Source organism: Macaca fascicularis, chromosome 4 (genome assembly GCF_037993035.2).
Source record: "Macaca fascicularis isolate 582-1 chromosome 4, T2T-MFA8v1.1".
NCBI classification, from domain to species: Eukaryota; Metazoa; Chordata; class Mammalia; order Primates; family Cercopithecidae; genus Macaca; species Macaca fascicularis.
In genome coordinates, this window is record NC_088378.1 from 36,637,248 (window position 1) to 36,661,657 (window position 24,410).

Here is a 24,410-nt window from a genome sequence, read left to right on the forward strand (position 1 = left end):
TACTATTGACCAAAAGTAGAGATTATTACATTATTTAATTTAATTATACAACATATAGAAAGTTTTTTAGTGTAGTACTTTTCTAATAGATATGACTATTGGGAGTGTATTTTGAAATACATATCACATACAGCAAAAAGAAAAGGAAAACAATCCTATTTTTAAAATTACCTTGCAATATATACATATGTAAATATAAATACATATATTCACTGTGATAGCATCCAGAATGGCCCCCATGAAGCCCCACCTCCTGATATTCTCAACTCTATTTGTTCTGTCCACATTGTGCCATTGTTGGTCCATGTGACCAATATCGTGTGAAAGAAGAGATGTCACTTCTGTGATTAGGTTTTCAAAGACTGTGGCTTACATCCAAGTTCCCTCGTTCTTTCTCTCATGTGCTTTCTCTCTCAGTATCATTGCTCTAGGAGAAGCCAGATGACATTTTATGAAAGTTTTTCTAGCATCCTACAGAATGGAGGCCTGACAACAACCGTGAGTGAGCTTAGAAACAGATTTTTTCCAGCCCTACCCAAGCCTTGAGATGATGGCAGCCCTGGGGACAAGTTAACTACAACTTTACAAAGGCCCTAATTCAGAACAACTCCACTAAGCCAGTCCCGGATCCTGACCCTCAGAAACTCTATAAGGTAATAAATCTTTGTTGTTTTAAGATATTAGTTTGGGGGCAATTCATTACACCACAAGGGAGACCTACCACAGTTGTCAATGTTGAGCAGAAAAGAAACATTTAGAATTCTTTTGAAGTTTTTAATAATTCAAGCCTATCACCAACACATCAATATGTTTTCTGTTTTACATTGAAATTATATGAGAGTATGGAGACTTGCTCTGTGGATTCCTGTTTCTAAATACATTATGGGTTTTCTTATTTTCTATTAGGTCTTGAAAAAAAGCAAATGTCAGTTAATGTCACCCAAAAGCACAAGGGATTTTACTCAAATATTTCTTGGATGATATAGTACTTTTTAGGAAGAACATCTGCCACAAAAATGTTTGTCTCAAAATGATGTTTTGCTGGCATAGATCACTGCTGCAAGTGCCTTGCTCTCCTGTGCAGAAAGGCATGCTTTGCACAGTGCATGGCTGCTATTGGTGCTATGTAATTGTCCATCATCACAGTACTATGATATTAGTGCTCAGATTCTATTAGTCACTTTGCGAGATGTTTTGGCTTAAATGATGTTCTTTGTTTCACTGAATTGTGTAATGTCAAGAGATTCTGCTGTTACTAAAATAGAACACATAATGCTAGATTAAATACCTAATTTCTTAAAATGGGATTCTCTCATTTTCTAATTCCAGAGGAATTCAATGTTCTAATGGTTTCACTATCAATCCATCAGCAATCCTTCTCTAAGAGTGTCTGTTGGAGTCTTGGGGACCCAGACCAGCTGAATATTCTTACCAGGTAAGCCTTTTGTTGAAGCTTCAGATTATGGTAGAAAACAGTAGTGGTGGAGAGAGGAACAGGAATTGTCTTTGATTCATTTGCCAGGGCTGCCTAACAAAGTACCATGAACTGGGTGACTTAAACAACAGAAATGTATTTCTCACAGTTTTGGAGGCTGGAAATCCAAGATCAAGGTGTTGGCAGGGTTGGTTTATTCTGAGGGCCTCTCTCCTTAGCTTGTAAAGAGTTGTTTTTCCTTTGTGTCTTCATATGGTCTCCCTTTGAGCCTGTTGTGCCCTACTCACCTCTTCTTTTATGAACACCAGTCATATTGAATTAGGGTCCATCCTAATGACCTTATATTACCTCTTTAAAGACCCTGTCTCCAAATACAATCACATTCTGAGGTACTTCAACATGTAAATTTTTGAGAGACATTATTCAAACCACAAGAGAATCAAAATGCATTGTTTAGGTGAAAAACTAAAATAGCAAACAAATAAAATCTTTGGAAATTTTCAACAGAGCTGAATAAGTGATACGTATTATAATAAAAGTGGTAACAAGAGCAGCCTTCTTGTAAGTAAATTTTATGATAGTTCTGATATGTTTTTTACCCGGTTTTTATTTCTTCTGCATAAAAGATTTGTAATACTTATTTGATATAATTAGCTCACTTCCAAGAAAGACCAATGTTCAAATACAGTTTTTTATAAAATCTACATTAACAGATAATTTATTAAGCTTATATTATCTGGTGTGTGTGTGTGTGTTTGTCTAAATAAAGAGAAATCAGTAATTCACTTATACTAGAGAACAATATTAACCCAGAACAATCTTTCTTTTCTTATCCATCATTTTTTAAATTATCCCAAGTAAAAAACAGAAAATGTCAATATTCTACCAAATTAATGAGTATACAATAGGTGCTATAACTATTAGCATTATTCTTCTTGCTTGTGCTTTGTGACCTGATGAAGCATTTGATGCCCAGTCTTCCTCATACAACCTCCCAAACAGAGTTACTGTTAAGACAGGTCCGGATGTTGGCTTCAGACTAAACAAGCGTCCATCAGTTGACACCTGATTAAAACAAAAAAGTAGGCAAAGGCTACATTCAAGTTATACAATCCCATAACTCACTTTAAAAATTTACTATAACAGAATGAAGAAACAAAAATGCTGGCCAAATTCTATTGCATCAGAAAAATTTGAAATGTTGCCGAGTACGAGAAAAATTGGAGCTATGAAACTGGCACTGATTCATTTATTATTGAGATGCCTGTAATCAATATCTTCTGCTTTACTTACCTGTGGAGGCGCCGTAAGAGTTAATAAACACAAACCAGTGGATTTGGCAGTATACAGAAGAGAAACCTAGTCCTCTCAGACAAAATAAATACTCCCCACAATTGCTCCTCACAATGGCCTGAAGCAATTGACTAAGAGGGGTTTGAACTGAGCATCTGTCATCTCCTGTCTCTTGCTCACTACAACCACCTCATCATTCTGTTGTCCTCCCTCACCCCAGCAGTGGTTTCTACCAAGGACGGGAAGTGAGAGGAGAACTTGCAGGAAGTCAGCGGAAGAATGTGGCTGGGCAGAGCACATGTGCAACAAGGGATTCTTTCTGAACTTTAAAAAGTTTTTGCTTTTTTGCCAACATCAGCCACTGTCGAATTCTCTCTTTTTCAGCTTTTCTTTGTCTCTTTTCCTTCTACCGTCACACAGAGCCTTGACTCACTCGATGAGAGGGACTCCTTTCAACTTCCCTAGGCCGTCATTTCCCAGTATCCTAATGGGCTCCAGTGGGACTGGTTCTGAAACTACTCTCGTTGAATCTTCTTTCTATGTGGAAGACCTTAAACTCCCTATAATCCCCAAAATAAGATATATATCTTTTTATTCTCAAGGACACACTAATTACTATGTTAAGAATTCCCAGTCAAGAAAGCAGCCTGCTCAATGTCCTTCATGATCCCCAAGGACAATCTGGCACTTTCCAAATGGAAATTTTTATGATATTTGTAAGCACTTGAGCAGGTTTTTATATCAAAAAGTGCTTCCTCTTATGTGAAACTAATTGGCAATATTCAAAGATTCTTACCTGAAATTCTCCAGGTGCAAGCTGATTTTCACTCAGCAACACCTCAGGAAAGACATACTGGGTTCCGAAAGTGCCACTGAGGGAGAACATTTCAAACCTGGTAGAAGCTGTTTCAACTGAGTCACCGCAAGTTTTTAAATTAGTCGTTTTACACTTCAACAAGGTACAAATCTAGGGAAGTCATGAAAACCAGTAAGTCATAAGAAAGTCATGTGGGATTTGTTAATTTGCTTGATTTAATCATTTCATGGTGTATACACATATCAAAATATCACATCATATACTGTAAAGATATATAATTTTCATTCGTTAATGACAATAAAGCTAGGGTAAATTTTAAAGATAAAAATAGAATTAAATAATTAAATAAAATGCTAGATGCTCTTAAAAAAAATGAGAAAGTCAACTGAAATACTCTCTTGATCTGGAAAAATGCCTATGCCACTTTATTTGGTAAAATAATGTTACTTCTTCATTAGAGTCATCCAGCTTATTACGGAATAATTAATACAACTAATAATAAAAATAAAGGACTTTAAGCCCCAGTGCCTCCTGCAATTCACTGTCAAAAAGATTAGCCACATAAAAGCAATCAGATCCTTGGCCTATAGCCATGAACAATTATATCTTCAATATTCTCAAGTTACTAATGATTTTAATTATCAAGAATTTAAAATGTGTTTAAAAGTTTAATTTAGGCACCTGTGTAAATCATATCTTTTTGCCTGTTTCACACAATAAAAGAACTTCAGAGTTGTAATGAACCCCAGCGTTGACCTAGAGGCAACCCCTGTAATCTGGAAAAGTCATATCCTCTATATCTGTGCAAGAACTGAAACACTTCTCCATTAAGTTTTTTTTCCACTATAATATGTAGCCATTGAATATAAAATCTAAGTATGTGAGTCATCTCACCATGCAGATGAAAAGTTTCCAAAAGGAAATCCATATTCATCTGTACGGCATATTCCAAGTTACCTTCATTTCTTGCTTGACTAAAGCAGTAGCCACTAACTGGTCTCATTGTTTCTACTTTGCAGGTGGAAAGTAATCACTTCAGTGCAAGTGTATTAAGATGGGATAGAAGTAACTTTCAGGTAAAGGTAGAATGAACACATGCTTCAATTTTATTTTCTACAATCCTTCAAAAAGAACACTAATTTTTTAGCCCACAAAGATAGGAAAATAGGATAGACCACAGCACAGTTTTAAAAACTAGGATGTTGATAGAAAAAGTAGTAACTGATTTAGCAGACCTAAGAAAGCCAAGACCTAAACTAACAGTAGAAAGAGCCAAGAATCAACCCTATCTACACTGCAAAGTACTCAAAGATTTAATCACTGGGACCGCTCTGTACCTAGAGCTAGGAGTAAAGTTGTGGCAGTCAAAGGAAAAAAAAATGAGCAGAAAGTTGTGAAGGATGCCTTGCATACTGAGTCCTCCAAGAAATTTGGTAACTGATCCTCCCCTACTCCAGTAAATAACTGACAGTATTTCCAGAGGGTGTAAAGTGGATGTTCTTTAGATGAAAGTTTAAGAGACACAGTTGAAGGGAATTACCTGAATAAATAATACTGAATGTTGAAAACGTTCCCCCTCAACCCCCACCCACACCTTGCAAGGCCATTTTCCCCACTTGGCTCCCTAATGCTGCCAGCAGGGATTTATCTTTCAGGAATAGGGTTGCCAGGCAAAACACAGGGCAAGACTCCCAGTTAAATTTGAAGTTCAGATACACAACAAATAATTTTTTAGTATAAGTATGTCTTAAATATTGAATGAGACATTCTTACACTTTAAAAAAAAAAAAAAAAGATGTTTATCTGGGCTGCGAGCAGTGACTCCCGCCTGTAATCCCAGCACTTTGGGAGGCCGAGGCAGGTGGATCACTTGAGGTCAAGAGTTCGAGACCAGCCTGGCCAACATGGTGAAACCCCATCTGTACCAGACATATAAAAAATTAACTGGGTGTGGTGGCATGCACCTCTAATCCCAGCTGCTTGGGAGGTTGAGGCAGGAGAATTGTTTGAACCCAGAAGGCAGAGGTTGCAGTGAGTGGAGATCATGCCATTGCATTCCAGCCTTGGCAACAGAGAGAGACTATCTCAACCAAAAAAAAAAAAAAAAGCTTATCTGAACTTCAAATTTACCTGGAGATCCTGTATTTTTATTTCCTAAACTAGACAACTGATTCAAGAAGGAAATTAGAAGAATCTTGAAAACTGCGAGACATGACCATCCCAAGAGGAAGTCTCTAAAGACACTTACCTTAAATTTTCCCCCCAGCAAAAGGTCCAGCTAGGTCATTCTATCATGAAGCTCAAAATTGGCAAGTGTTACTCACATGCTCAGAATTTTCTATGAGTTTTTGATAATCCCCAAGAGTTACCAGATATGTGAGAAAAACTTATTGCATGAAAAAGCAAATAAAAAAGCAGATAAAAGCAACTTAAAGGAAGCAGGGGGAAAGAGATTCAATAAAAAGTTTTCTAAATAGCCTCAGAGAGAGAAGAAGAAATAATATATGCACAAAAAAACAAGTGTTGAAGAAAAAGTAAAACTCAGAAGACAAGAAAAAAGAGTTCTTGGAAATTACGAACATGTTAACAAAAATAAAAGATTCAGTACATGATTTGGAAGATCAAGAGGAGGAAATCTCTCAGAAAGTAGAAGGAAAAAATAAAGTAGTAAAAAATAGCAGAGAAAATGTCGGAAAATTAGAGCACCAATCCAAGAGGCAAAAGATCCCAATAATAAGAGTTTCAGAAAAAGAGAAAAAGAAAATGGAAAGGAAGAAACTCTGCATGCATTCTGGGGAAGGTGCAGAATGAGGAATACACATACAGAGAATCAAGAATCAGAAGAACTTCAGAATTCTCAATAGCAACATAAGATGTGAGGATATAATACATTCACAATCCTGAAGAAAAGTTATAACCACCTTTGAATTCCATGCCCAGGGAAATACTTAACTAAATTTAAGAGGAAAGGCACTTTCAGACTGGTAAGTCTCAAAAATCTTGCATCACAATCACTCTCTTTCCAGAAACTGTTAACAACAACAAAGAGGGCACAAGCCCAAAACAAGGAAGATGGGGAACAGAAAACAGGAAATCCACACCGGGAAGTGGTAAAAAAAGAAAATCTTCACCACGAGGATAAAGGGAGATTCCAGGATGACTCCTATCATGTACAAGGCATGGAGAGCAGCCAGTTCAGATTAGAGCAATGTAACTAGACAGTGTTGACTCCAACAGAAGAAAGGAACAGATAAAGGTAGAAGGAGAAAAACAGAGAACCCAAAGCAAGGAAATAGCTAAGAGAGCATTCCTAGGATGACAGTTAAGGAAATCTCTATATGACAGCTGTGCAGAAGGACTAGAGGGAAACCAGTGCAGAGAAAGGTTATTATTTTTAGCTCTAGATAATCTTATGAAAATGATATTGTGGGAAAATTATTCTGAGATGCCGTTGGAAGATATGGGGTTTTAACAAAAAGTCAGGCCGGGCGCGGTGGCTCAAGCCTGTAATCCCAGCACTTTGGGAGGCCGAGACGGGCGGATCACGAGGTCAGGAGATCGAGACCATCCTGGCTAACACAATGAAACCCCGTCTCCACTAAAAATACAAAAAAATTAGCCGGGCGTGGTGGCGGCGCCTGTAGTCCCAGCTACTCGGGAGGCTGAGGCAGGAGAATGGCGGGAACCCGGGAGGTGGAGCTTGCAGTGAGCCGAGATCGCGCCACCGCACTCCAGCCTGGGCAACAGAGCAAGACTCCGCCTCAAAAAAAAAAAAAAAAAAAAAAAAAAAAGTCAAAGAAAATTAACTAAATTTTAAAAAATAAGGCAATTAATAACTTTAGGAAAAACAAAGAAAAAATATAAAAGCAATAAGTTTGCAATGACATATTGATATAAACAAAATTATGCATATTCACTATAGAATGCTTAGAAAATCTGTGTAGCAAGATAGGGGTTTATTTCACTTTTACCTCTCTTTGTTTCTCTTCACTTGGATTGGAGGTGGCTTTTGGTGATAATCAAGATTTTTCAAGCATAATGTATCATCACAGTTAGACTATGAAAAATTATAAATATAATATTATACCAAAATTCCTTATCTTCAATACCAAAATCCAAAATCCTCTGAAAATAAAGGATTTTTGTAACCCACTGGCACATTGGCCTTAAGACCTAACTTGAATTAACATAAGGCTATAACATTTTTATTCAAGCTATTTAAGGTGAATAGTCCCAAGTTTTCCAATAGATATATTAATATGCTTGATTCTGGGTATTTTCCCAGATTCTGCTGGTAATATCAAGTAATACGTATTATTATCTTTAAATAGAAAGATTCCAAAACATAACTGGTACCAATCATTTAAATGGAATATCACCGTCTAGCAAGATAAACAGAAAGCTTGGTTTTACTTGACAAAGCTAACCTACCTCACAACACTAAGAAAGAACTTCCCACAACTCTCTTTAGGAAGAGCCGAGACTCTGGGGGAGGCAAAAAGGTAGGAAAACGTAGAGGAGGCAGGAAGGAAAAGGAGGGAAGAAAAGCTAAGAGATTATTACCCTCTTGTTTTGTGACCAACCTTTTTAAACTTAAAAATAATACATCACAATTTATACTTCAATTATAAAAATTTATATAGCAATATAATACCACATGTATGTCACATATATAAGGCTACATATGTTAATATACCATATAATATACCATATAATATACCATAATATACCATATAATTCATTTAATTTCCACTTGTTAGACATTTTGTACCTGTGTTCATGATACTATTTTTCCCCCTTTCCTCCAGCACCTTGGAACACTGAGTAGGAGTATTGATTCCTCCTATATTTTATTTTATTTTATTTTGAGACAGAGTCTCACTCTTTTGCCTAGGCTGGAGTGCAGTGGCACAATATCAGCTCACTGCAACCTCCGTCTCCCAGGATCAAGCAATTCTCCCGCCTCGACCTCCCAAGTAGCTGGGATTGCAGGTGCCTGCCACCATGCCTGGCTAATTTTTGTATTTTTAGTAGAGACAGGGTTTCACCATGTTGGACAGGCTGGTCACAAACTCCTGATCTCAGGTGATCTGCCCGCCTTGACCTCCCAAAGTGCTGGGATTACAGGCCATCGCACCTGGCCTGATTCCTCTCATATTTTATATATTTTTTCTTTTGTAGCTCTTTCTCCTAGACCTACAAAGGCAATCAAGGCTCTCTCATTTGTTGAGAAACATATACACACACACACACACACACACACACATTTCTCCTGACCATGAGTCTCTGTTAAGCCCTTGTCTTGCTTCTCTTCTTCTTGTCTCAGATAAGACTTCTTGGGGAAAAAAATGCATTCACTTCCCTTTGACTTTTCAACCCAATATAATCTGCCCATCATCCTATCATTACGAGCTCAGAAAATTCTGCCAAAATTATACTCAAAAATGCTAATAATGGTCAACGTATTGCATTAATACACCTCCCGATTTCCTTCTTCCAAGAGTCTCTACTTCCTTGCATCTACCAGATGTTCTCTTTTTAAATTATCTTTTATTTCTCAATTGTATTTGCAGGTTTCTTGTCCTCTGTCCTTTCCTGCCCCAAATACTGAAGCTCCTAAAGGTTCTACCTTGTCAATAGTTCTTTATTGTCAGTACAGTCTCCTTTGCAGTGTCATTCACTCTTGCGTGCTTAATCGCCCCTTGTATCTTGCTGATTCTCGAAACAATATTTCTAATTCTAGTACCTCCATTAAGCATCACACCAAAGTATTCAACAGCCAACTGGCTATGTCCAGCTGAATGTCTCATAACGACTTCAAAACCACCGTATCTATAACTGAACTCAGCCTCTACCCACTATCAACCAGTCTGCTCCTCTCTTGCCTCCTAATCTGTCAGAGGCATCTCACCCACCCAGCCATTCTTGCCAGAAACCTGCCACATTCCGGACTCTTCATTCTGCTTTCCTGTTCCACATCAAATTAGCCACTGAGTTCCGTTTTCTAAATATTTCTAGACTCCATGCTTTGCTTTTATTCTGACAAACACAATCTTGGTCCAGACCCTTAATAAGACTATTTTAATAATCTAGTCTTTGGGGTCTTTGTTCCATCATCTACAGAGTAGTAAAAATGATACACTCAAAGGCAGATCTGACCACATCATTCCCTCACTGGACCACTTCCACCAGCTGACCATCACCCGCAGAATAAAGGCTGAAACTTAAGTGTGCTCGGTAAGATCCTGCAGGACAGGATGTTGCCCCCAGGCTTATTTCCCACCAACCCCAGCTTCTCAAGCTATGCCTTAGTAGCACTGATCTGCTTGATTTTCCCTGCAGACCCTGCTCCTGCCTGCATCCACACCCTTGTTCATGCTCTTCACACCACAAAGAATTCCCTCCTCCTCTTTTTCACCTGGATAATAGCATCAGCTCCAGAAACTTCCCTGCATTCCCAAATTAATCTAAGTGGAGCTCTTTAGTACTCCTGCAGCAAAATGTGCATTCTACGGACTATCACATGCCAACCTATGCTGAAATTATCTGTTCAAATGTCTTTCTCCATTACTAATTCCTCAAGAGGAGAATCTATGCTTATTTATCTTCATATCATTAACACTAAATAAATACCTGGCATATAGTAGGCCTTCACTTGCTAAAATGAACAAGTGTTGATAGAGTAGTTATCATAGAGCAAACAAAATACTGTGCAGTTGGCATAATTTCAGCACTCAAGGGGTTCTCAGTCTCAAATAAGTATGTGAATACTATGACATAGTATGTCTTTGATAAAGCTACGCATATGGTGTTCTAGGAGCACACAAAGGAGGTACTTAACTCAGCTGGGGAGGTAGGAGTAGCTCCTTGGGAAATATCCAGGCAGGCTCCTTGGTAAAGATAACACCTGAAAAGTGCTATGAAAATGAGTAGGTGGGGCTTGCCATGGATAAAGGACCAAACAATCTGTGCAAACACCTCGAGGTTCTGCAGGTGCTAGCAAATAGGAAATAGGAAAATATCTCAATATTGCAAAAGACCAGGATATATGTAAGTAGAAGTGAAATTAGAGGATGGAGAATAGGAAGGGACCACACATCTAGACTTCGTGTATCTTTCATGTTAAGAAATTTGATTTGTCAATTAGAAGTCAGTGAAGAATTTTAAGCCAGACAGTATTATAATCAAAAACAGCTTTTTGTGATTTCTGTAACGACAGTGTAGGGAACTGACTGGATGGAGCTGAGATTGTCAGACTGTCAACAGGAAGCTCTGTTAAGTGAGATAAGATGAGGGCCAGACCAAGGAAGAGAAGAGTAGAATTAGAGGACCATGGAGGCCACTTGTGAGCGTGAGAGATTGGATCTTTGCAGCAATAAATCATTCCATTGAACAATCTTGGTGGTCAACTCCATTCATGTCCAGGATACACTTAGCGTCAAACTCTTTATAAAGCAAGATAGGCATTTGTGAACATATAGGGAAAATGGTTTAATTTGTTCAGGAGGAAATAAAACAGGTTTTCAATGAACTGTTATAATTATCTGTAATTTAAATATTTATTTTTAATACTGCTACTGCAAGTAAATGTTCTGCCTTTCCCCAATCAGCTTAAAATCGAACTGACATCTAACTGACATCTAAGATTTCAAGATTTAGCAAATAGGCCAGGCTTGGTGGCTCATCCCTGTAGTCTCAATACTTTGGGAGGCTAAGGTGGGCGGATCGCCTGAGCTCAGGGAGTTCAAGACCACCCTGGCCAATATGGTGAAACCCAGTCTCTACTAAAATACAAAAAAAAAAAATTAGCCAGGCATGGTGGCGCTTGCCTATAGTCCCAGCTACTTGGGAGGCTGAGTCATGAGAATTGTGTGCCACTGCACTCCAGCTTGGGCAACAGAGTGAGACTCTGTCTCAAAAAAAAAAAAAAAAAAAAGATGTAGCAAATAAATTTAGCCTATATTTATAGGCTTCCCAGCTCAAGTTTAATTTCAGGTAAACAACAAAAGTTTTAGGATGCATAAATCACCAAAAGCGGGATATGCGTATACTAAAAAATCATTCATTATTTATCTAAAATGTATATTTAACTGAGTGTCTTTATTTTATCCAGTAACTCTTCTGACATCAAAATATTACCTGTAGATAATAGCGCCCTTCCACAGTGTGCAGTCCATCAAATGCCCCCAGGGCATACACTTCATCTGCTAGGTTGTCAGACATCTTGTAGCTTAGATGACAGCAGAGAGCTTTCTGACAAACTGTGTAATTTCCTGCAACTTTTGCGAGCTTCACGAAAGTGAATTCATCGAAAAAGACAGTGCCCTTAAATTCCTGGTTTCCTGGCGAGAGCGGTTCTATACTGCTGGCATAGGAAGTCCAATTCACAACTACAGAGTGGGATGGGTGGGATTCCAGTTGTGAGAGGAGGAGTTTTCCCTCTTCTGTCTTCATATCGTAATGAAATGCTCTTGAAGAACTGGGTGCATAGATGCCACTTCCTGGAAGTAATAAATTGAAAATATCATTTGAAATGGGAAAGTAAAAAGGGATTTCATGATTGTTATTACTATTTTAAACTCATATTCACATTTTACTCTCTCTAAGTTATATGTTTTATTAATTTCAGTAAAACATGCTGATAAAGACAGAGAAGTGAGAGGAAATCAGTTAAAGTATGACACCAAGAAGCCAAGAAAGGAGAGATGTATGTAAGAAGTCATATATTTTGGAAAAAAAAATCAAGATAAATAAAACCAAATAAATCTACAAAACAATTTAGACTGAGATTGATTCTATAGCATATTAACAACTAGATGTTCAAAAATTAAGAGCTGGAAAACATTGTATTAAGGAGTATGCATTAGCTAGAAAAACATGTTTTTTTTTTTTTTCTGATTACATCAGCCTGCATATCTTTAAGATCACACATTACCTGTCATATTCTTTGAGGGGTAATGTATGTTGGATGCAAGGAAATTGACCCTCATGCCCATAGCCCAAGCTGAATGGAATTCAACAGCTGACAAATGTGGCAAAACATTCATCCAAGCTGTTGGGAATAGTATGGTGTCCACGTGGAAATCTTTCACCAAGGTAACAGCAGGATCATGGAAGAGTATATCAAAGCATGTGAAAATGCCAAAACTTCCAAAGCTGGTATTGAAAGTCACGATCTCAGGCTCCTTGGGAACATTGAATTGCTCTTCACCCATGAAAAGGTTTTGCTGCAATAAACAGAAGGGAAAGAGAAAAAAAATTCTTTTAGGAAGTTGATCTGGACATCACAGTGTTGGAAAAAGTGCAAGCTCACATCTTAGTACCAATTTAATCTATGATCACTGTTTTCATGGGAAAAGAGTTTGCTTTAGAGAACCAGAGGCCATTCCAGCTAAACTGAGCCTTTGGTTCAGTCTCCACATTACAGATGTGTACATGGGTATCTTTATCTATAAAGACCCTTTGGAGTCTTATAAGACATGGGAGTAAAATACATTACTTCTGTTTGCCAAGTATACTTAACTGTTTTCCTTGGCAAGGAACTTTGTTTGCTCCATTCTCCTCAAGACAGAGTTTATGTGGTAAGCAGTTTTTCGTTCTAGCCTAGACCCATTGCCAGGGTATGTCTTTAAAAAAACAAAGTCCAAAAGGCAACATTGTGCAGCATAATGCATGTAGCACTTTCTGACTCCCACACACTCCTAAAAACACACTCCTGTGTTCTTACATGCACACGGAACCCCTTAAGCCTCTTTATAGGAGCTTTCCACACTTTATCATTACTTTCTATGCTTTGCCTCTACTTGATTTCTAAAGTATGCTTATCATTATCAATAACGTATTTTTCTCCTTGCCCGCTTTATTTCCTTAGATATTAACTAATTGGATTATTTGCAAATTAATTTTACCTTATGGTAGCGTGCCACCAGTTTTCCTTGAGAATCAAATACCACATCAGTGTTGTATTGGTAACGGCCATCAGGGGGACACTGAGGATCACTGGTATTGCATGGCTTCTTGTCCCCAATATTTGCCACAACGTAGATAGAGTTGTTCTTGGCCAAGCAGCTGAGTCTTTCTTGTACTGGGGTTTGGCCAAATCTGATATATGTTTATTGGAGGAAGAAAATCTTTGTAAATCAATCTTAGCTTTTAAGAAAATCCTGAATGATAGTTGCCGAAACTTATTATTTGATATATGCAAAAATAAATTCTAAATAACAATAATTAGAAGAGAAGGATTAAGACAAGAAAGGAGTTCAGAGGAATCCCATGCTTGAGTAAAATTGGTTGTAGCTATCTACTGTAGGATAAGATACCAGATCACATATTTTTTCTTCATAGCATTTATCGTAATCTGTAATCATATTTTCACTCATGTGTTCGTCTTATAATGTCTGCAGCATCCTGTAGATATCATGGGTCAAAGACTTACATATCTTGTTTACTAAACTTATGTCTAACAGAAGAGAGGCATTAAAAAATATTTTGGGGTGGGTGTGGTTGCTCATGCCTATAATTCCAGCACTTTAGGAGTAGAAGGAGGAAGGATTGCTTGAGCCTAGGAGTTTGAGACCAGCCTGGGCAACAAAGCAAGAGCGTCTCTCTACAAAAAGTGAAAAAAAAAAAAAATTGCCAGGCATAGTGGTGTGTGCCTGTAGTCTCAGATATTTGGGAGGCTGAGGTGGGAGGACTGCTTGAACTTGGGAGTTTGAGGCTACAGTAAGTTTCACTGCATTCCAACATGGGCAACAGAGCAAAACCCTGAACACTGTCTCAAAAAAAAAAAAAAAACAACAACTTTGCGGGGGCCAGGTGTGGTAGCTCATGCCAGTAATCCCAACACTTTGGGAGGCCAAGGTGGGTGGATCGCCTGAGGTCAGGAGTTCGAGACCAGCCTGACCAACATGGAGAAACTCCGTCTCTACTAAAAATACAAAATTAGCTGGGTGCGTGCCTATAATCCCAGCTACTCGAGAGGCTGAGGCGGGAGAATCGCTTGATCTTGGGAGGCGGAGGTTGTGGTGAGCAGAGATCACGCCATTGTACTCCATCCTAGGCAACAAGAGGGAGACTCCATCTCAAAAAAATTTAATTTAGAGGTAGGGGGATCCTAGGAAGATAGCAGAGCAGGGAATTTTTCTCCCCCACCTAGATAACAATTGCACGGTTGAAATCTGTCTGATATTGCTATTTTGGAGCTCTAGTGCTTGCAACTTCCAGAGGAATGCTTGGAAGGTAACTTACAGTTAATTTCAGTTCATTTTAACTCTCAGCTCAATAGTGGTTACCAATTCCTCATCCCCTGTCCCTGTGACAGGCTGCCATGTCTGTGTTCCTAAAGCAGCTTGCAGGCAGCATATGGGAACAGGGTGGACAATAATGACCTTGTCTTTCAAATATATGAGATCTGTGTTCTGATCACTAATTGCTGCTTCTGATCATGGAGGTACAAACACAAAGGCAAGCAGCTATTGTTGTGTATACACACACACATACACACACCATTTTTGCAGGCCCTCTCTCTGGCTGAAGTGGCTTCCAGGAGATTTAAAGAGCCAGTGCCTTATTTATTTTTCTCTTTTTCTCCTTTGGGTAGTGAGACATTTAAGGAAAAAGATACATAAAAGCAATTAAATATACAGGAAAATTTAGAAAGTTGCCATACATGCCCAGGGAAAGGCACAGGCTCATAAAAGGCCTAAGAAGACCTTAAATTTACATCTCAAGCTGATACTCAACACAAACATCCTACAACAACAATAAAACAAACATAGCAAACCCAGAGAATCTGGTTCCCAGTGTAACCGTGTGATAAGATTCAAATGTCTAGTTATCAAACAGAAAAATCACAAATCACACAAAGAAACAGGAAAATATGGCTCACTCAAAGGAGAGGGAAAATAAACCAACTAAAATCATCCCTGAAAAAGACTGCATGACAGACCTACTAAACACAGACTTTAAAACAATGGTTTTACAGATGCTCAAGAAAATAAAGGAAGATGTGGAGAAAATCAAAAACCAAAACAAAGTAGAAATATCAATAAAAAGATAGAAAACCTAAAAAATCTGGAGCTGAAAATTACAATAACTGAAATGAATATTTTATAGTAGGATTCAAAGACCAATTCAGGCATGTAGAAAAAAGAAACAGCAAACTGGAAGACAGGACAGTTGAAATTATTCAGTCTGCAGAACAACAACAAAAAACAGTAAAGAAAATTGAATAGAGCCTTAGGAACACCATCAAGTGTTCAACACATGCATTGTGGGAGTCTCAGAAGGAGAAGAGAGATTATTTGAAGAAATAATGGCTGAAAACTTTCCACATTTGAAGAAAGATATGAATAAAAAGATCCAAGAAGCTCAACAGACTCTGAGAGAATGAATTCGAAGAGACCCACACTAAGACACACTATAATCAAATTGTAGAAAGCCAAAGACAAAATAAGAATCTTGAAAGCAGCAAGACAGAAGTGACTCATGCATACAAGGGATCCCCAATAAGATTATCAGCAGATTTCTCATCAGTAACTTTGGAGACCAGAAAGCATTGAGCTGATATATTTAAAGTACTGAAAGAACAAAAAAATCTGACAATCAAGAATGCTCTATCCAGCAGAACTGTCCTTCAAAAGTGAGGGAGAAATGAAGATATTACCAGATTTTAGAAGAAAGGAAAGAGAGAGGGAAGGGGAGGAGGGGGCGTGGTGGCTCCTAGCCACTTTGCGAGGCTGAGGCAGGTGGATCATGAGGTCAGGAGATCGAGACCGTCCTGGCTAACATGGTAAAACCCCATCTCTACTAAAAATACAAAAAATTAGCCGGGCGTGGTGAAGGGTGCCTGTAGTCCCACCTACTCGGGAGGCTGAGGCAGGAGAATGACCTAAATGAACTTGGGAGGAGGAGCTTGCAGTGAGCCTAGCTGGAGCCACTGCACTCCAGCCTGGGTGACAGAGCGACACGCTGTCTCAAAAAAAAAAAAAAAAAGAAAGAAAGAAAGAAGGAAGGGAGGGAGGGAGAGAGGGACAAAGGAAGGAAGGATGGATATTGAGCTTTGCACAAGAGGCTAAGATTTGTTCCAAATTTAGTAACAAATAGGTACTATTAAAACCTTTGAAGACAAAAACAACCTGGTCAAAATTTTCTTCATAAAGATAAATGGAACACGCAATATAGAATGTACTAGAACAATGAGAGACTAAATGCAAGGGACTCATTAGGAAGCTGTTGCCATAATTCAAATAAGAGGTAACAAGGATTGGCTAGGGCAGTACCAGCTAGTATGAAACTATGGAAATCCTGGAGCATTTGTTAATGTCTGATTTTTTTAACTCTTTTTCAAAGTTACCAATAATTGTCCCAGTAAAGCAATTAAAATACAATTTTGAAAATAATATATAACATATTGCTATATTTATCCTCCATTGCAAAACTCTGAAATGGTAAATGGTTTACACCAGGTTATTGAAGCATAGCTGAGAAGGCTGAGATAACTGTTATATGAAGAAAAATTTGGTGCCATCAAATCTTGGTTATTAGATCTACAAACAAATTTGTATAATTAATATAAGGAAGACCATAGAAATCATCTATAAAATAGATCCTTGAAAAAGATCAGAAAAGGATATAATAATACATGTAGAAAAGTATTATTTAAATGTGTTTATAAGACAGAACAACCATTCAATAGTTTAACCCACCTTTGTTTCAATTAATATCTGAAATGCATAGATATAAATTACAACACATTGAACCACTCGAAACATGTTTACTCCCAGTCTTTTTGGATCACCTGAAGTGGTGGAATAGGTAGGTTGGTGTTTTGGATTTCTGAAACAGTTCTGATGACAAACATATTTTCCTACTGTCTCTATTCGTCTTCATGTATTCTAATATATTTCAATTCAAGCTACATTTCTCAGGCTGTTTGGCATATACATAAAATGCTCCAAAATTAAACCACATGTCCTGATTGAGGGTTTAAAAATTCAATTTGCTTATGTGTGCCTGAAATCTGCCTGTTGCTTCATCTGTAATATTTACCAAGTTCTTAATCCATGCAGAGTTTTGTCCTGGGCACAGAAGGAGGGGGTGAAAAAGAATAATTGAAATGCATTTTCTAAGCCTGCTTTCAAAGTGTTCAATCTCTAGGTATAACAAAAATCATCAATTATCGAAAAGACATTTACTAACCTAAAATCAGCACGTGTTAAATATTCAACAAATATGCATTAGGTTTTGACACAACACAAAGCACTATATTAGACATGTGGGCAACCGGGGGAAGAATATTCCAGGCAGAGCTGTCCAAGCACACAATGTGCGAGACATGGAAATGTCAGGTGTGGTTACTATGCTTATAAAGCATTAGACTTACTGAAGAAACAATATGTGCACACAAAACTCTGAAATAACAGTATGAAATAATACGCAATCAAATATCAAAATGCCTTTTCAGCCCTTCAGCTCCAAGCTGACCCTGATGAGGGCAATATGATCTTGGTGGCTGTGCAGAGACATTCACCCAGGAAGGCTCCCGCTCCCTAGGCCTCTCCCTTTGCTTTGTTTCCTAGGCCTCTGAGATTGGATTTCGTGAGGTGAGATGAGGGCAGGCCCAAGAAGGGTGGTTACCACTGAGCCCCAGTCACTATCAAGATGATAGAGGTACTGACACCTGACTCTCAGAAACTGCTACACCAGCTGAATGCCCTGTTGGAACAGAAGTCTGGATGTCAGTTAAAGATCTGTGGCTTGAGACAATTGAATTTGCACATGATAGACAATAGCCTCAGAATGATTGCAAGGCTACAGGACTTTGAAGTACAAGATGCTAGTCTAACTCAGTTCTTTGACTTTAACATAAAGGCATTTTCTCTGTGAATTTACTGGACAGATTCCTGTGTTAAATGAAAGTACAGTCCAAGCACCTTGGATGTGTTGGACTGAGCTGCTTCTATTTGGCGGTAAAATCAATAGAAGAGGAAGGGAATGTCCCATTGGCAACGGATGTGTTCCAAATAAGTGAATAAAGGTTCACAGTTTCAGACTTGATGAGAATGGAAAAGATTGTATTGGAGAAGGTGTAATGTAAAGTGAAAGCTGCTACTGCCTTTCAATTTCTGCAACTCCACTATGCACTCATTCAAGAGAACTTGCCATTTGAAAGGAGAAGTGACCTCAATTTTGACTGGAAGCCCAACTTAGGGCATGTCAAGATCAAAAGCTCTAACCTTTAGAGTCTAAACCAAAGCCTTCTGTGTTGATATTGTCTATAATCATATTGGAGATCCAAAAACAGAAGTATGTAGAGTTAATAAAATGAGTAGAATGTCTTCAGAAACATTCCAAAATAAATGGTAGAGATGTGACCTTCTGGAAAGGGCTTGTATCCAAGTGTTTAACTGAATACTCATCAAACAAGTTTTCCAAATCAAACATTCGGAAGTTGAAATGGATTGTTTCTGGGCATACTGCATTGCAACTGAAACATAGTTACTGCAGAAAAATTCACCGACCAACAATTCCTGAAATGGTTCCCTAATTGGTAAATTTGGTTCATTGTTATTCTCCATATAGAGAAAATTTTCCAATGCTATAATTTCTTTTGCAATTAAAATATTAATTATCTTCAGAATAAACAAAATGAAGTTGGAATTACAAAGGAGAAAATACTTCACTGATCTTTCAGTTAATATTTGAAGACATTTACTACATAGAAACTATAACACCTCAATAGTAAGGAATTATCCAACCTCTGATATGTAAGTCAGCCATTTCATGATCTTTTCAGCTTTGAAAACAGCATCCTTCTTAATAGCATGAATTTTGAAAGTAGCACTAAAATTGTGTTTTTATTGCACATCTTGCTGTATGTAGACCCACACTCAGGCTCATTTTAAGTTACACAAGCCTGAGTTAAGACAATAGGGACAAAAACTTTAAACCATATGTGAACAGATTTGAAACTATTCATGTGTAAGCAAAATGAATATGAATTTGGGTATTGTACCTAAAGAAAAAGTAAGATATGGCAGATGGTCTCCACTTTGGGTTTCCGAAAACTGTCAGGGTGTTTTGACACTGTACTTACATATCATTGCTACAGCAGTTAGATGACTGTAAAGTAGTTATATGCTTGGTCACTGCATATATGATATATACTTGTCATCTAAATTTTATTTTAAAAAAATTTGCAGGGGCATTGTCGGCCCCAACCCTCTCTGTGCCCCTCAGATGCTGTAAGGTGAAAGAGAGGGCCCTGACAAGGATGAGACAATGGCAGCAGGCTGGCCACATGCACAGCCACCACTACTCCTGGTCTGTGGCCACTCCTGGGACAGGAACTGCTGGGCCACCCACTGACAACCATCTTGGCTATCCCCACTGCTTCCCAAACCATGTTCCAGTCTGGAGTTGAGCCTGAGTGGAATGGGAAGAAGACAAGACCCCATGCAGAACACCAGAGGCCGGACAGGTATCTCCAACCATCTTGGAGATACCAAAATAAAGCAACAAGCAGGGCACCCTGGGGAAGAAACTCTGGGGAGGGTGGAGATGGAAAGGGTGGAATGGACATGCTACGAGCTCCCTCACGCATCGCCATTTAAATTTCTTAACCCACAGTAATGATTTATCTTTTTCTACTCAAAACTAAATGTTGACATTCATATGATTATGAATCTTAGATATAAATACTTCACATTTAACAGTAATATTTAAGCAGACTTCAAATAAGTTTGGGTTTTTTGTTGTTTCTGTAAATAAGGTTATAGTAGCAACAAAAAGCTCTTCTCTGAAGCCTTTCCCCATAACTCTGCTCTATAGACTCCATAATAGCATAATGGGCTTAAACTATGAAGCCTCAAAACATCACAACTACATTAAGGCGATGTTCCCAAATTTAGGGGAACTGCCTATTAATATTATGCTATGGTGTAACCATGTGTAGATTTAAATTCATCTGTGAAACATTCAAATCGAAGCTAAAAGTAAAAATATGAAATGCTAATGATGAGTCTGGAAAGGTACACCGTGAAACTTCATTTCTAACATTGATCTAACTTTCTAGATCAATATATTGTATTTAGGTGGTATTAAAAAATGCTAAACTATTTAATTTAAATGTTGAATTTTAAATTATGAGGTCTACATCAAAACCAACATTTGACTAACGAACTCTTTAGGCATAATAAAGGTTAATATTCTAGGCAGTATAAATAGTTTCTTGGCACCCACCATGCAAGTAATACATAATTCAGAGATGTGCACTTTATTATACAGAAGGAACATACCTCACCATAATAAAGGCTATATATGGCATTTATGTCACCACCCACAGCTAACATCCTAGGGAATGGGGAAAAGCTGAAAGCCTTTGTTCTAAGAACTGTAACAAGACAAGGAAGCCCACCTTCACCACTTCTATTTGACATTGTACTGGAAGTGCTAGCCAGAGCAATCGGCAAGAGAAAGAAATAAAGGATGAGGAGGAAGCAGGGCAAGATGGCCAAATAGAACCTTCCAGCGATTGTCTTCCTGCAGGATCACCAAACTGAACAACCATCCACACAAGAAAGCACCTTCATAAGAACCAAAAATCAGAAGAGTAATCACAATACTTTGCTTTAAAATCATATCAAGACAAGAGGCACTGAAGAAGGTAGGAAAGAAAGTCTTTAATTGCCAACACCACTCTCCCCCATCCTCCAGGTCACCACATGGTGTGGAGGGAAAATTTGTGCCCTTGGGAGAAGGAAAGTACAGTGATTGTGGGACTTTGCACTGGAAGTCAGTGATGCCGTGTAACAGCAGAAAGCAACATGGCACAGAATTCAGCCAGTGCCCACAGAGGGCACATTTAGAACAGCTCTAGCCAGAGGGGAATTGTCCTTCCCAGCAGTCAGAACCTGAGTTCCACCAAGCATCACCAGTGTGGGTTAAAGTTCTCTGGGGTTCTAAATAAACTCGAAAGGCAGTCTAGGCCAGGGGTTCCCAATCCGTAAGCCACAGACTGTGACCTATTAGGAATTGGGCTGCACAGCAGTACCAGTCGGTGGCCTGTTAGAAACCGGCTGCACAGCAGGAGGTGAGTGGCATTACTGCCTGAGCTCCGCCTCCTGTCAGATCAGTTGCAGCATTAGATTCTCATAGGAGTGGAAGCCTGTTGCGAACTGTGCATCTGAGGAATCTAGGTTGTATGCTCCTTATGAGAATTTAACTAATGTCTGACGATCTGAGATGGAACAGTTTTACCCAGAAACCATCCTCCACCCTGCCCATTAAAAAATTGTCTTCCACAAAACCAGTCCCTGGTGCCAAAAATGTTGGGGACCACTGATTTAAGCCACGAGGACTACAATTCCTAGGTAAGTCCTAGTGCTGTACTGAGCTCCGAACCAGTAGCCTTGGAGTGCCATAACCTAGTGAGACACCAGCTGGAGTGGTCAAAGGAGTGCTTGCATCACCCCTCCTCCAATTCCAGGCAGCACAGCTCACAGCTTTGAGAGAGAAACTCCATCTCTCTACCTTAAGAAAGAAGAGAGGAGCATAGAAAGGACTTTGTCTTGCAACTTGGATAACAGCTCACCCACAGTAAAATAAAGCACCAAACAGAGTACTGAAGCCCCCAACCCAGGTCCTAGCTCCCTGATGACATTTCTAGACATATACTGGGCTATAAGGGAACTTTCTGCCTTGAATGGAAGGTCCTAGTCCTGGCAAGATTCATCACCTGCTAACTAAAGAGTCCTTGGGCCTTGAATAAACATCAGTGATAGCCAGGCAGTACTCACTACAAGCCTTGGGTGAGTCCAAGTACCATGCTGGCTTCAGGTGTGACCTAGCACCTTCCCAGCTGTGGTGGCCATGGGGTGAGACTCCTGCTTCACGAAAGGAGAGGGAAGAGTAAAAGGACTTTGTCTTACAAATTGGATACCAACTTAGCCACAGTAACATAAAGCACCAAGCAGAATCCTAAAGTTCTCAATTCCAAGACTTAGTTCCTGGGTGGCATTTCTAGACCCACTGTGGGCCAGAAAAGAACCCACTGCCGTTTCCTATAAGAAATGCTAAAGAAATTTCTTCAAACTGAAAGAAAAGAGCGTCAATAACCAATACGAAAGCATCTGAAGGTACAAAACTCACTGGTAATAGTAAGTACATAGGCAAACATGGAGTATTATAACCTATAATTGTGACGTAAACTTCTCATATCTTGAGTAGAAAAACTAAAATATGAACCAATCAAAAATAATAACGAGAAAAGCTTTTTAAGGCATAGATAGCATAATAAGATATAAATAGAAATTTTAAAAATTAAAAAGTATGGGGGATGAAGTTAAAGTATGGAGCTTTTATTAGTTTTTGCTTGTTTGTTTATGTGATAAATGTTATGTTGTCATCAGTTTAAAATAAGAATTATAAGTTGTTATTTGCAAACTGCATGATAACATCAAATCAAAAAACCTACAACAGAGACACAAAAAATAAAAAGCAAAAATTAAAACATACCATCAGAGAAAAAACACCTTCACGAAAAGGAAGACAGGAAGGAAGCAAGGAAGACAATACCACAAAACAACCAGAAAACAAAAAACAAAATGTCAGGAGTATTTCCTTACTTAACAATAAAACATTAAATGTAAATGGACTAAACTCTCCAATCAAAAGACATAGAGTGGCTGAATGGATTAAAAACAAATAAAAGGCAATGACCTGTTGTGTACAAGAAACACACTTCACTTATAAAGACACGCATAGACTGAAAATAAAGGGATAGCAAAAGATATTCCACGCAAGTGGAAAACCAAAGGAGCAGGAGTGGCTACATTTTTATCAGACAGAATAGTTTTTAGGACAAAAACCATAAAAAGAGACAAAGAAATTAATTATATAATGATAAAGAGGTCAATTCAGTCAGAAGATACAACAATTGTAAATACATATGCACCTAACACTTGAGCACATAGATATATAAAGGAAATATTATTAGAGCTAAAGAGAGTGATAGACCCCAATGCAACAATAGCTGGAGATTTCAACATCCCACTTTCAACACTGGACAGATCATCTGGAGGGAAAAACAATAAAGAAACATTGGACTTAATCTGCATTATAGACCAACTGACCTAATAGATAGTTACAGAAAATTTCATCCAATGGCTACAGAATAAACATTTTCTCCACACATGGATCATTCTCAAGAAGAGACCATATGCTCGGTCACAAAGCAAATCTTAAAACATTTTTAAAAAATTGAGATCATATCAAGTATCTTCTCTAACCACAATGAAATAATACTAGAAATCGATAGCAAAAGGAATTTTGAAAACTATACAAACATATGGAAATTAAAGAATGTGCTCCTGAATTACCAGTGGGTTAATGAAGAAATTAAGAAGAGCGTTAAAAATTTTATTGAAACTAATGGAAATGGAAATGCAACATACCAAAACCTACAGGATACAGCAAAATCAGTCTAAGAGGAAAGTTTGTAGATATAAGTACCTACATTAACAAAGAAGAAAACCTTCAAATAAACAGCATAATGATGCATTTAAAAACTATAAAAAGAAGAGCAAACCAAATCTGAAATTAGTAGAAGAAAAATAATAAACATCAGAACAGAAATAAATGAAATTGAAATAAAAAAATACAAAAGAACAGCGAAACAAAAAGTTGGTTTTTTGAAAAGATAAACAAAATTGACTTTTAGTGAGATTAAGAAAAAAGAGAGAAGACAAATAAACTCAGAGTTGAAAAGTTAGACATTATAACCAATACTGCAGAAATTCTCAAGATCATTAGAGATTACTATGAGCAACTATATACCAATAAATTGGAAAACCTAGAAGACATGAA

At 38.1% G+C, this 24,410-nt stretch overlaps 1 protein-coding gene and 1 pseudogene across 1 annotated transcript in view; one reads left to right on the top strand and one right to left on the bottom strand.

Moving 5' to 3' along the window:
* Nucleotides 1-760: 760 nt before the first annotated feature.
* Nucleotides 761-24,410, bottom strand: part of LOC102139623 (pantetheinase) — a 33,425-nt gene continuing 9,775 nt past the window's right edge. Inside the window, exons 3-7 of the mRNA XM_005551860.5 lie at nucleotides 13,454-13,646; nucleotides 12,481-12,772; nucleotides 11,685-12,046; nucleotides 3,525-3,695; nucleotides 761-2,500 (exon numbers count right to left, since the gene is read on the bottom strand). Coding sequence (XP_005551917.3) covers nucleotides 2,318-2,500; nucleotides 3,525-3,695; nucleotides 11,685-12,046; nucleotides 12,481-12,772; nucleotides 13,454-13,646 — 1,201 coding nt within the window. The 3' untranslated portion in view covers nucleotides 761-2,317. The remainder of the gene's footprint in view (nucleotides 2,501-3,524; nucleotides 3,696-11,684; nucleotides 12,047-12,480; nucleotides 12,773-13,453; nucleotides 13,647-24,410) is intronic.
* Nucleotides 18,118-19,213, top strand: LOC102139234 (cyclin-G1 pseudogene; annotated as a pseudogene).